The 13,046-nt window shown below is 32.2% G+C and overlaps 2 protein-coding genes across 5 annotated transcripts in view; one reads left to right on the top strand and one right to left on the bottom strand.

Moving 5' to 3' along the window:
* Positions 1–249: 249 nt before the first annotated feature.
* On the bottom strand, positions 250–1,817 carry LOC115456423 (huntingtin-interacting protein K). The gene is made up of 3 exons (XM_030185478.2): positions 1,532–1,817; positions 1,041–1,148; positions 250–427 (listed from the first exon to the last, which is right to left on the bottom strand). The coding sequence occupies exons 1-3, from the start codon at positions 1,688–1,690 to the stop codon at positions 332–334; spliced, it is 363 nt and encodes a 120-aa protein (XP_030041338.1). The 5' UTR covers positions 1,691–1,817; the 3' UTR covers positions 250–331.
* Positions 1,818–3,420: 1,603 nt separating this feature from the next.
* LOC115456390 (protein roadkill) overlaps positions 3,421–13,046 on the top strand; it is a 55,721-nt gene continuing 46,095 nt past the window's right edge. For all 4 annotated transcript variants that reach the window (XM_037440620.1, XM_037440619.1, XM_030185425.2 and 1 more), the window contains exon 1: positions 3,421–3,588. The gene's annotated coding sequence lies outside the window, so the exon portion shown is untranslated. The remainder of the gene's footprint in view (positions 3,589–13,046) is intronic.

Here is a 13,046-nt window from a genome sequence, read left to right as displayed (position 1 = left end):
TGCAAACTGTTTCCATCAAGACTTGTGTACCTGAGTTAATCACAAAAAGGTTTATGAGTGTTGAGAACTATGCGCAGTTTCACTCACTTAAAAATATGAAAGATATATCAAATCAAATTACACTATTAAGCACTTATAATTTAGATATAAGTCATAAACATTATATTTATAAAATCAAATATTCATTTGGTATTTGATGCTATACCCTCTATTATGCCCTCTGTTACTGCTTAAATAAAATAATAGAAATTGTTATTGGATAGAAAAATCTATTCAATAAACTTAGAACTAAAACAGCATTCCACCAAGAACATGTCAACAAAGTTTCACATCAGTTTGTAAGTGTTGTTAACGCTGCCACCACATCACCTCTGTGTTCTCTTAAAGTTCTTTCAGCTAGTGTTCTCGAGATCTCCAATTCCTTCACCTGAAAAAGTATACAACAAGCTTTATTACTTATTTGTTTTACATACTAGCAAGTTTCGGAGGGAGTGTGAGGTCAGCAGTGTTGATGAAACAATATAATCTAATTCTACCATCATCCCTTTCGTAATTTATGTAAAATCAAATTATCATTAAAATGATTTGCAGACTACATTAATTATGAATATTGTGTTGGGTTCCATTTTGACAAATTTCACCCTGCACCACTGGTGATCAGGCCGGTGGCCAATCAATAATAACTAGTTATTCACTAAATTCTTGGGCAAAATACATGAAAAAGCATTGCCCTACTGGGATAATGGATAATAATGATTACTCATAATTTTACTCATGAAAAGCTTTATTGTTTGCAAAGTAACAAACCAGTGGCATTCTTTTGGCTATGTGTTTTTTATTTGAGAATGCGATTGTGAAATTTGTTTGATTGTGCAAATGCTATCATGACAAATTATTTTTTAAGAAGTTAGAAACTCAGATTTTACTGCTAGAGCTTGGCAGACCAAGGGATGGTACTTAGCCTCTTACTAAACCTATTAGTCTACAACCATGTAATCTCAAGAGTTCATTAGCAAACTATAAAAAAATTGAGCACTTACAATTAATTCTATGTCATCCTTCTTGACAGCAACCTTTTGTAGTTCTTTCTCTTTTTCTAACCTTTCTGCAGCTTCTTTATTTCTTCTATCGCCAATTAGTGATAATGCCTGGAACCCAGTATAAAGCATTTTTTTACAATTTGGATGTTGGTTTTTACACATTACATATTTTAGAAATATGGATCGAAAAGTTAACACGAGTTATGTATAATATTAACAAGCATACCAATTGTAAATTACAGAAATCTTAAGAAACTTCTGCTTAAGGCATCTAATGTCTGATCTATATAAAAATTCAAGTTTCAGAACACTTGGCTTATGAGACGAAAACGTTTAAAAACGCTTCATCGTGCCGTGGATTACTCCACAAGAATGTCTAATAAACTCAGGCCTCAGCTCTTGACAACTAAACCAAATGACCAGCTAAAGAGGCTGGACAATGGGGTTATAAATAACCTATAAAAATGTGACTAACACAATACAATACTAACACCAGAAATATCTTGAGAGGAAATTTCTTTTTCTTCTGCATAATCTGTAACTTTCTCCAAATCTGCTACTCCACTATCATGTTTGGCAGTCTTCTTCTGCGTTTTATCTTTGTCATGCTGAATATCGTCAGTATCACCATTAATTTCTTCGTCTGCCATTATTATTTATTACTATAACTAAAACCAAAGGTTTATTCTGCGCTAAAAAAATAATAAAAGTAAAAATCCTTTGAGCATATTTTTTACTTTTTCACATGGAGATAAGAGATACTTTTTGGCTAAACCACAGATTAAATAAGAAAATATTTTTTTAAAGTTAGAGTTTCATAAAACTTTGTTCTCAGTAAAATTATTAATTACCATAATTATAAAGCATCGAAACTTAAAATAATTAAATAAATATTTTAAATTAAAGGTAAGCCATCAAAATAAAATATATTTATCTACATTGGCAGGATACAGCTTATAAAAATTACAACAGACTGCAATAGACCTAATAGGATAGTGTTGCTAGGAAAGAGGAATTTCCTTACACTGAGAAATGTTTCAATTACGGTAAACACAATATGAAAATAAAATGTTTGGGGCCTATTTTACATGAGTTAAGTGAATTTTATTTGACTTTTATTACATTCATAAGCTGATATATATAGGATTATATTTGGTTAGCTTAAACATTTATGTGACGAGTAGCATTTATTCGGAAGCAAATTGTTTTCAACATTTTAAATAATGTCGTTTAGGACCATACGGTTATTCGTAATAATACTAAGTAGCAATGTAAAGAGAATATTATTTTAAAATTGTATATTAGGTATGCTTCTTACGACCATCTATATACTCTGTGCATTTTACTAGTAAATTTGACAGCTCATGTCGAATATTTTTAGAGTATCCACCCTAATATATCAAAATATCGATATCGACTAAACATAACAACATTTGTTACATACATTGTCCAGTACCAGCAAACATTTAGATGAAATTGTAGAATTGTACAGTTTCCCTATAAGGTACATGATTGAATTATCTCATTTATCCCAGTTAAAGCTCATCTGTGGTAATAGTTTCGTTTTAAAATTTAAAATGGTTATTGTAATTGCTTGAGAATATTCAAATTCTTTCCTTTACTTAAAATTGAGGTAAATCCTCGATCAGATAATCAGATTACCTTGGTGGCGTAATTATATGGCGTGCGCAGTACGACACCGCTCTTAGGTCTCTGTTTCGAATCCTGCTGATATTTAATTTTTCTGCTCAGCCCTGAGTTTAGAATATATTGTGTCCAATATATCAATAAGCTCGCCCCCACTCACATCATAAGACGAAATGCATATTATAAGGAAGACTGTGCGTTGGTTACATCTCTGTCTACCCCTTTATAGATAAAAGCATGATGTGTGTGTGTGTGTGTGTATGTGTGTGTGTGTTTGCAGTAAATCCACATTAATCTTCTTAGTAATATGTGCATTTTATCATTAGATATGTGTTCTGTTCATCTGTTGTATCAACGTATTTACGAATTACGTTGCCAGTGAAATTATAAAATCTATCAGCGGTGATATTCACTTATTTATAATAATTATTCTTTATATCTATCATTTTAAACAACCTTATTTTATTTTAAAGATAAGAAATGAACATAAAATCCATATTATAATGACTTCATATTATAATGGATACAAATTAGATACAATAGTTATTGTGTAGATTACAATGAAAATCAACTTTGCAAATCACATTGTAAACTCTATATTCACATCGATTGTAATACGAATGTTTAGTTATTTATTATAACTGATATTAATTATTTATTTAGTTATTACAGAATATATTATTCGCTAGGAAGCAAAACTATCGATATTAAAATATCGATACATGTTTTACAGTCGCCCCTATTCACAGTGTGTCTGAGCTACGAATTTCTGCTTCTTTTGTTTTTAGAATCCATGCATAGTTGAAAATTATATTTTTACCGCATTCTTTGTTGGTTTTTATAAATTAATTCAAATGTGCCGTTCAAGATAAGCAGCAGAAGTGAAACAGGAGAAGTATAGGTAAGTAAAATTGCATTCCTTGTATCAAACGTCAAACTCCTATTTTTGTCAAATATGTGTAGTGTTAATTTTTAATACTTCATTCTTTACGTTTATTCAAAAAAATCACTGGTTATCGCGAAGTTTATAATATAACCTAATTATTTAATATCTACTTGAGACGTAAAGCAATATGGAGATAGGTAGCAATGAACTACTAGATCGTGTTATGGAACTATCACGAACGTTTATAGTGTTTGGGCATAGTAAGAGTACCTACGTGTGAAGACAACAAATTATACCCACAAGAGTGCTTATTATTTTATAGAAATTTATTTGATATTAAACTGTAACTACACAGCCAATAAAAATGTATTGAGGTTTGTGACCTTGTATTAATGGCATTTGATGGAGTGTATATATTTTTTTTGTGTTAGCAACCAACTCTATGTCATTGACATAATACCTATAATAGCCTAATATATTTATAATATTTTCAATGTGATAAAATCTAAACTAGCAACTACAATATAAATCATAATATTTAATAAACAGAGCAGTGTAATATAATTCTTTTTGAATTAAAAAAAGATAATTTGGTAGGAATTGGCCTAAAATTAACATAATTGTTAAGTGTGATGTGTATATAACACAAAAATTAGGGTAGTTTATGAAATCACTGAATAACCTATTTCTTGAACTGTAAGACCAATGGAATACCTTTAAATGTTGTACAAATAGTTATATCACTGTGCAACAAGCGCATTAGAGTCATATTTAGTAAGAGAACCATACTTGATGATTTATTATTATTGTCAATAAAAAATAATAATGTTTAATCCAATCCTCAACAAATAATTTTAAAGATCATACCTAGTAGGAAGATTTTGAATGTTTTATGCGAGACAATCATTAAGTAACTATCCAGATGCTCAGTAGGGATAATAAAAATGGGGATGAATTTAAGCTTTTCTAGTGCTCATTGTGTAGTTTAGGGTGTGCGTTGCTCATCAGTCAATAATATTATGTGCAAAAATGCATTTCCTTTGTGCAAGGATTAATAGGTGGGTATGACAGATATGCATATAAGTTTAAAATTACCAGCTTTAAACCTGTAGATTGAATGTATGTTAGAACTTCTTACAATCAAACCGCATATAAGTTGCATCATATATATGGATTAGTGGCTTCATATCATAAACAATATCTTAACTCATGAAACTGTATCATCAAGATGTCTTTGAATTCTTAATTAGCTTAATTGGCTTATTGTTATTCAATCTTTTAATTGACTATAAATTGACTATAAGTTTAAATGAAACAAATTATTAAGTCATAAATATTTTATTTACCTTTTGTCCACTTGATAACTCATTTGTCTACTCTTGAAACTTGCATATAACTTGATATATTAAATCTCTTGTCACAATTTTAACTTATCCCAATTACTTATCCCAAAACATCAGTCATTTCAATAAAATTGAGTGTATGTGTTTGGGGAGTTCCAGCTTGAAAGATATAATCATTTTAGACTAGATAAGTGACTCTCTTTTGAAGCTTTATAAAGAAGACAGCTATAAATATAAAATAAGGTATACATAGAAGGCAGTCTGCAGTAGGACTCTATCTGGCAGGCCCAGTAGTTCTTTATATTTTTGGTCAGTTAATTACATTTTCCTTGTCAAACACTTTGTTAAATTGTTAGGGGCGGTTATTGTATCGAGGAAAACTACACTTTTATAAATATCTCTATTTTATTCTTAACTGGTAATATATTATTACTTATTTATATTTAGCTTAGATAATATGTATGTATTGTGGCTTGTATGATATTTCTTTTCTGCAAAAGTATAAGAGGAAATGCTCATGCAAATATTTATAAAAACTCACTGTAGTGAGTGTAAAACTTATGTATATGTTCATAATAACTCAATTTGTGTTGTATATTCTATGTTTTTACATTGAAATTGACAAAATATTTGTTCACTGTATTAAGGATAAGGCACATTCTTTCTCGATGGTCTAAGATATAATTTAGATGAGGGGTGATGGAGTGCTCAGCCACTTCAGGGGAGCCAGTCAGTGCCAGGATGGTCTAATTTGGCACATGGGGCAAAATACATAAATGTATCAATAGTAATAAAAAAAATACAGCATTGATACTTATAACACACATAGAGCGTTTTGCAGTATGTTTTATTGTGCAGTTTAATTAGGTATTTTGACACACTACTTTTAATATTTTGCAAAAATAAAAATTATTGTTTAGAGTTATACTGTGAAAGCTGCGAAGCTTTACTGTGAAATAAAATGCCAGAACACTTTATTGTAACATCGCCTATATGGAAAATTAGCCTATGCATTGCTCCTTTTAAAATTATTTATATATTTTAGGACCAACACAATATTACTCTACAGTATAAAGTTTATTTTTATATGAGCATGACCAATTGACCCCATTGCACCTGATGGTAAGTGGAGAGGAGTCCAGTAGACTGTCGGGACATGAATTACCCCTCAGCAGTCGACTAAATTATGCCGGCATGTTGGAACCGGATATACGCATGCTGATCTCGGAACGCGACACACCTATGTGGGCCACCATGGCGGGTTTTAACACTTTGTGTGGGGTAGTCGCTATCCAGGCGGATATATAATATATCCTACCACCAGCAAAGTCTGTATCTTTTTAAGTAACACTTATGGACTTCGACAGCAGTAATGTAAGATCAAACGTGCATATTAAGTTTATACCTCCTTGACTTCCCGGCTTTCCAATCTTCTAGTGACAATAATCGACAAGAAATATTAATACACATTAATGCTTTACAAAAAAAAGACATTCGTCGACGGTGAATATTAGAAATGGCTTTAAAAAGAGAAAATCGTTTCAACGTCGGCTTCATAGTTTCCGTTGGTTTTGTTACTCACATCTATGTGACGTTTTGTAGCTGACTTGCCAATTTTCTTCCTAAATAGTAAAATTATCGGCCATTGTCACTTCTCTACAGCTTACATACTAATATATTACTGATACTCTTGATTGATTTGCTGATCGATTTATTGTTCGCATATTAAATACTTACATAATAATTTACGTCGACAAGGAGGATCTAAGTATAAACATTGTTGCATTCATATTCTTCTATTTTTTTTTATTGCTTTGAATGACGAGACGAGCTTGCCGTCCGCCTGATGGTAAGCGATATGACCGGCCATGAACAGCAGAAACATCATTTAACAACTTGAATTACATAGTATTGTTTTAGGTATTCCGCTGCGCTCGCCATCCTGAGACATGAGATGTTAAATCTTATTATGTCCAGTAGTTACACTTGCTACAATGTCCTTCAAACGGAACACAACAGTGACCACACACTGCTGTTTGAGGGCAGAAATAGGTGGACTCTTACATATGAGAGACCTACCACCAGTACACAATAAATGGTCTAAAATATTTCATGTTACAGTACATACTTAACTTACGTCGAGTTTCCATTTAAATAGAACATGATTTCGTGGATCAACTGCCAGATTCGACTATGCTATACAGTATACCGTAATAATGTCGAAAAGACCTTGTATTTTACGGGGCTGTTGCCGGGTCCAAGGATACTTCCGGGATCCGCACGGCCTTGAGCGAGTTTCGCCAAGGACACGCCGAATGATAAATGGAAATCATCTCGTTACTAAAACTTCGGGAAGCTGCCTCATGAATACAATATTTTGTTTGCAGAGAACGTTAATATTTTCATTCGTTCAGTCAATAAAAAGTGTTGTGTTTAGTTAAAATGTGTAACGTTGACAGTCATAATTAAATTAAAAATATATTTTAAACCGCATTATATATTTCATGCAACATATTTTAAAGCGTACATAACACGTTTTAACGTGTTTTGCGCTGCATGTTATTTTTTTTTACTTATGTCATTTTCTATAATTATTTATATATTGTACTGAAAAAAAATTATTGCCTAAATTGTGTAGATTTATTTATCGCGATGTCATAAAAATATGAATTAAGATTAAGTACCAAAATTTACCACGAATATTACAATGTAGGTATTCTTGTACACATTTGTGTTTATGCTACCCCTGTATTAAACAATTATAATCAAATGATAAGCTTATTAAATTATTTTTTCCTTATTTACACATCAGTGTACATGCTTGCAACCGTAATAGTAATGCAGAATATCGATACGTACAGAACTGTTTCGCATAAAATACTTTAATACGTACGTTATCGTGTCTGTTATCGGATTTGTCATCGTTTTACCTCGATCTAATTCGGTACAACGGCACTTGTACTATCTAATAGTCGTTTTTAGTTTTAGGGTCATCTGTGCGATGTGGTTAACTGTTACTGGGTTGTGTAGTGGTTAGTATAACGCATAACCTACTAACTTACATTTGGAAATCCTTTACAAAATGTTTATTTAGGCCGTACATGGCGGACTCTGTAGCCATATCTTTTATCTCTTATAGAATCCATAATAATAATATGTACTATAATAATATATATAGCTAAGTATAAGTAGTAATATAGTAATGTAAATAGATTAAATTATATAATATTAATTAAGTATTTAACTAAATGAATCTGAGCGATTGTTCGTAGTGAAATATTTTTTCAGACTTAATCCTCAATCCAGAAATTTGAATAGATCAATTACACCAATTAACTTTCAATTGTTATTTAAAAAATGAATATGGAATTGCACATAAGCGTTCGTTTCCATCTGTAGGACAGCATACAAATTGAATCCTAGCTTTAAACATGGATAAACAAACATACATGTACATTTCGTTGCTTGATTTTAAGTGTTAGATGTAATTTAAATAAAAAGGCGAAGCCATTAATTGTATTCGTAGTAATGACACAATTTGGAAAAGTAGGCTGTCAAATGTAGTTATTTAACTTACAATCATTTTAATTAAAATGTCTCATATTGATTAAGAATCCAATAGATTTAATAATTGATAGTGGCACGGAACAAGACATTTATTACGATAAATGAGTGAAAGGTTATACTATAAATTTTATATATTATTAAATAAAAGAACAAATTTATAAAATGTTAATCATAGCAAATAACAGTGTAAAACTAAGTTTTCCTCAAGGGGTCCGAGAAAAGGGACTCCTAATATAACGTCTCTATCAAAGTATGCAGATCATACCTTTCATGGAGATCGAACAAAGTAATCAATGAGGTTATAGCTGCAAGTCTTTAGTTTCCGGGAATATCGCTAGATGTCATTATAATATAGAAAGCGACAACTTCTATAACTAAATGCTTATACGAATAAACTTAGTTTTAATAAAAATCCTGTAGATGGCAGTCTTTTCATCGTCAGTAGTAAAAGCTACAAGACATCTCAGCTTTACAAGGTAATAGGTATTTTAACAATACATAGTAAATTGAGTATCGCAAGTACTGAAACTGCTTTTCATTGTAACATGCTTGGATTTTATTTTGTTAAACCGTTCTTCACAATGGTCATTGAAAATTCTCACTGAGGTAGACCTCACAATTTTCATCTATTGAGTGTTTACACCGACTCGATCATAAATACGCCGCAAATGAAGTCAACCAGTTGGTGTGTATACGGCAAAGTCAATTGTCAACCTGTGGATACGGATATGAATGTTGTAACGTAAATGTTGCGTGCGTGTAGCGTGTGATATAGTATGCGAATTGACCAGATTTTTTTTTCTAAGTTTTCTTGTAATTTGCCGCAGGGATAATGGCGGCGATGTAATTCAAATTATATTAAGATGTATCTTTGTTAAACTAGAATAGGTAATTAAAAATAGTTCACCATAGACCCCTCTTTAAGTGCTTAATAATATGTTTAATAAAATAACATGTAAATGTTTACCTAGTATCGTTGATACGTGTTTTTTAATTTGCTCATTAGAGTAAGAGTTAGTAATCAATGATAATTTAAAGTTAATTACGAAGATGTAAGAGTCATTATTATTTTATATCATAGCTATATTATTCATTGAATGATTAATATCGTGTTCCTTTTATGGTACTCAAATATAATTAAACTAATATTTAATTCCATAAGCTTCACTTTGCATTGTTGATGGGTTTGTTCGGGACGGGTCAGTATTCCGCGGTTAACTTGTCTGTTGGCAGGGCGTTGACCCCTGATTACACGCGGACCTGGTTGGCAGGACGCTTGCATAGTCGTATCAATTGACATAACATATAAGCTTAAGTATGGTCCCATAAATCGATAAGTCTAAAAAGGTAACTAGAATATAAAGCGAGGTGAACGTAGCGCGTTCCTTTCTTAAAGAAATTTCGCGAAAATAAAAGATGTTTCAATTAACTTTTTTCAGGTAAAGAACGTTTGCAGTATGTTTCACCTTGTGATATCTCCTAAAGTGGTCTTTTAGACCTGCTTATTTTGACACAAACAGGTTACTGCTCTTTTGAGTTAATTAAAGTGATACAAAATTCCAAATGCATTGATACATTTTAAATGGCATGACGTAGGTATTTAAATTTAATTTATCTTGTTCGCTAAAGTTCATTTATTATTCCGTTTTAAATATATTATGTAAATTATTTACTTATTTTCATATCCTCATATTCTGCTGCTTTTAGCAACTTCAAAATTCGAACTGACGTTATTCTCCCAAATTATTTTGCTGTCATCAAACAAAGTTAACAATGTTTAAAGTAAAAACAAAATTTGGAGAACATTAATTGACAACTGTCGAATGTCGCATTTTATGAGACCGCACAAACAACTCTACAATAAACAGGCGTTTGCAGGTCAGCGTAACAACTAAAAACGTATCAAGATAACTCTAGCAATTAAACATTAGTTAATTCGGTTATGTATCGGGTGAATCATGACAAGTGGTGTAGTGCAAATCAGGTTATCGATTGGTAGTTGTTAGTGACACGGGCCGGACGTCGACCCTAGGCGGCCCGGGCGCACGGTGCACGCCGCATATTGCTTCGTTGCTCTTTATATTTGGCCCTATGAATACCCATGTCCCTTCAATGTACCGTAAACATATTGCTTATAGTAGAAGACTATAACACAGATTTATCATAGATAATTATTGAAGTAGCTGTTTCGCTAGAAAGCTCAATAAAGAATACAACAATTTAGAACGGATTGTACTTTTTGTTCCATTGATTGAATTTCGAAAGGTAAAAAGATTTACTCATCGCTCCGAGATGAAAGATTGTGCAATTTGGAAACTATAAATGTGCGGAAAGTTGTAAGATGTAAAAAATAACTGGTGGTTGTTTGTGTTTGATTAAACACTTTCATTATACGAATTAACGTATCGTTAACTTATTGATAGATATGTTTCAAATATAATATTGATTTTTATTTGACTCCAAATTGTATTATTTTTTATCACCTTATACGCCTAGTTGTCGAATTCTTGTACTATAAAAGCCTATCAACTAGATTCGCCACACGAATCTCCTCATCAATATTAATAATTGTTTACTTCAAAACACATCCGCCTACTATTTTCATTTTGGATTAAAAAAGCGTTATGTTGCTTTATGCGACCCGTCATGCCATGCGTTTCGGGGGATTTCTGCATATGGAAAAAGCGCGCGTAAACCCTGAATGGCGACATGGTAGTTACGTAAAAATTTATATGTTAAGGTATCAAACTGTTTTGTGAATACACCTAACTCATGATATTTCATATACTTAGATAAAATAAAATAGAGTTGAATAAGGAAAGTGCCGTATCCACAATAGACATAGAGTAGAAAAGTATAAATTTATATAGGCAAGATAGAAGCAGTCAAATGAAATTTATTATTCGCAACCTCTTGATTCAGTCGAATAATTTACCCGTACTCATAATCAGAAGCGGTTCACGAAAGCGGAACCCCGCAATCAATTATCTAACAAAGTTTAAAGGAAACGAGGGTCTCGAAATACGACCAAAGAGGTCGGAGGAACGGGGCTGGGTCACGAATTTTACGGGTACGGATGCTCTCGACCCCAACTCAACTGGCAAGTGTGCCGCGGAAGTATGTAGGTTAACATCAGACGCGCTCGATACGCCACTGCTGCCGTTGTCGACCACCTAACCTAGATCAGGGGTGCGGAGAGATCGCTTATGAAATCTGGCGCACGCTGCATAAATGAAATGCCATTTTATGTGCTTGTTTGATTTAATTTGATACCGCATTAGTGTGCTTCCTTTCTACATTATTTCGATCACAATGTTTCAAGCGAATGATATTGATTTTGCTTTTGTTTGCGATTTTTTTCCTGAGAAGTTTCGGATCTGCTTTTCAGGAATTTTGCAAAAACCTTTCTTAGAAGTTGCCTACGTATAATTATCCTATATATAATCTACCCACTAAATTTGGCCTTAGGTATTTATTGTTCCTGATATTTGATCATTAATGAATAAGTTATATCGTATGTATAAAGTTACGTAGAAACAATTTTATGGCAATCGGATTTGTTATGAAAGATAACTAATCTGTGGCATTAATGTAGCAACAAGTTTCTCTTCAAATGGAAACTCATTTTGAACTTACATAACAGCTATTTACATTGTACCTACGTATCTAAATATTATTATGTTTATGAGGGTAGGAACATAATAAAACATGTGTTTATTGAATATAACAATTATTATTTATGTACCATTGTTTTAAATTCTTATATTATAATATTATCTAAATTCACCAGAAAATAGAAATCTATGTTTCTCTTTCAGAGATTTGCATTGTTTATTTTTTTATAGTTAAAATATCTGCCATTAAATAACACAATATCTAATTCCTTTCACATCTGCTTCCACGAAGGCAGCTCGACGCTCCTAAGGCCTCGCTCAGGGAGTGTGCCGAGGTATCGCCGCGATAGCTGCTGACGTCACGCTCTGCAAAGTATTTCGCTGTTTCACTCAAACTGCAAACGTCAAATGTATTTAATTTGTAAATGCGATTTAATCGTGGGGTACAAACAGGTAGTTGAATGTCTAGTGGTGTTTATAAAATAAATAAAGGGAATCTTTCAGTGATGGAAAAATCTTGATCTAATCCTTATTCGATCTGATGGAAATTGGCGTCTGGAATCTACTGATTGTGGATAATTGCATCAACAACCATTGACTTGTTGCACAGATCATTTCCGCCGAACACGCCATGTTCCTGTCGACATTTAAACTGTCGTTAATCATCATTATTGACTTCCCATATTGTTGGGAAAAGTAAAGATATTATGATATCGTTGACGTGGTCTTTAGATATCTTTGGTTACTTCACGTAAGTTAATAAAAATAGTTTACTTCCGACATCGATAGAGAACGATACCGTTAAGGTACAACAATTTGATTAATTTGTGATCATAGTATTATTGATGATAACGTGTTTTTATCGATCTATTTTACCGCAGCGCATTTCTACCTTGGTTACTTTGAGCTATACACGTAGAAGTGAATGTTTTAGTAATGTTAAATATTT

This window comes from Manduca sexta, chromosome 20, assembly GCF_014839805.1.
Source record: "Manduca sexta isolate Smith_Timp_Sample1 chromosome 20, JHU_Msex_v1.0, whole genome shotgun sequence".
Lineage (NCBI taxonomy): Eukaryota > Metazoa > Arthropoda > Insecta > Lepidoptera > Sphingidae > Manduca > Manduca sexta.
Note: the sequence above shows the minus strand (reverse complement) of the source record. Positions and strands in the feature narration are given on the sequence as shown.

Bases quoted from the DNA above. Each gene is read 5' to 3' on its own strand.
- LOC115456423 (XM_030185478.2), bottom strand. From the start codon at position 1,690: ATGGCAGACGAAGAAATTAATGGTGATACTGACGATATTCAGCATGAC. The intron at 1,149-1,531 runs GTTAGTATTGTA...ACTGGGTTCCAG, and splicing joins CCTCTCAAGATATTTCTGGT to GCATTATCACTAATTGGCGA. The intron at 428-1,040 runs GTAAGTGCTCAA...ATACTTTTTCAG, and splicing joins AGGATGACATAGAATTAATT to GTGAAGGAATTGGAGATCTC.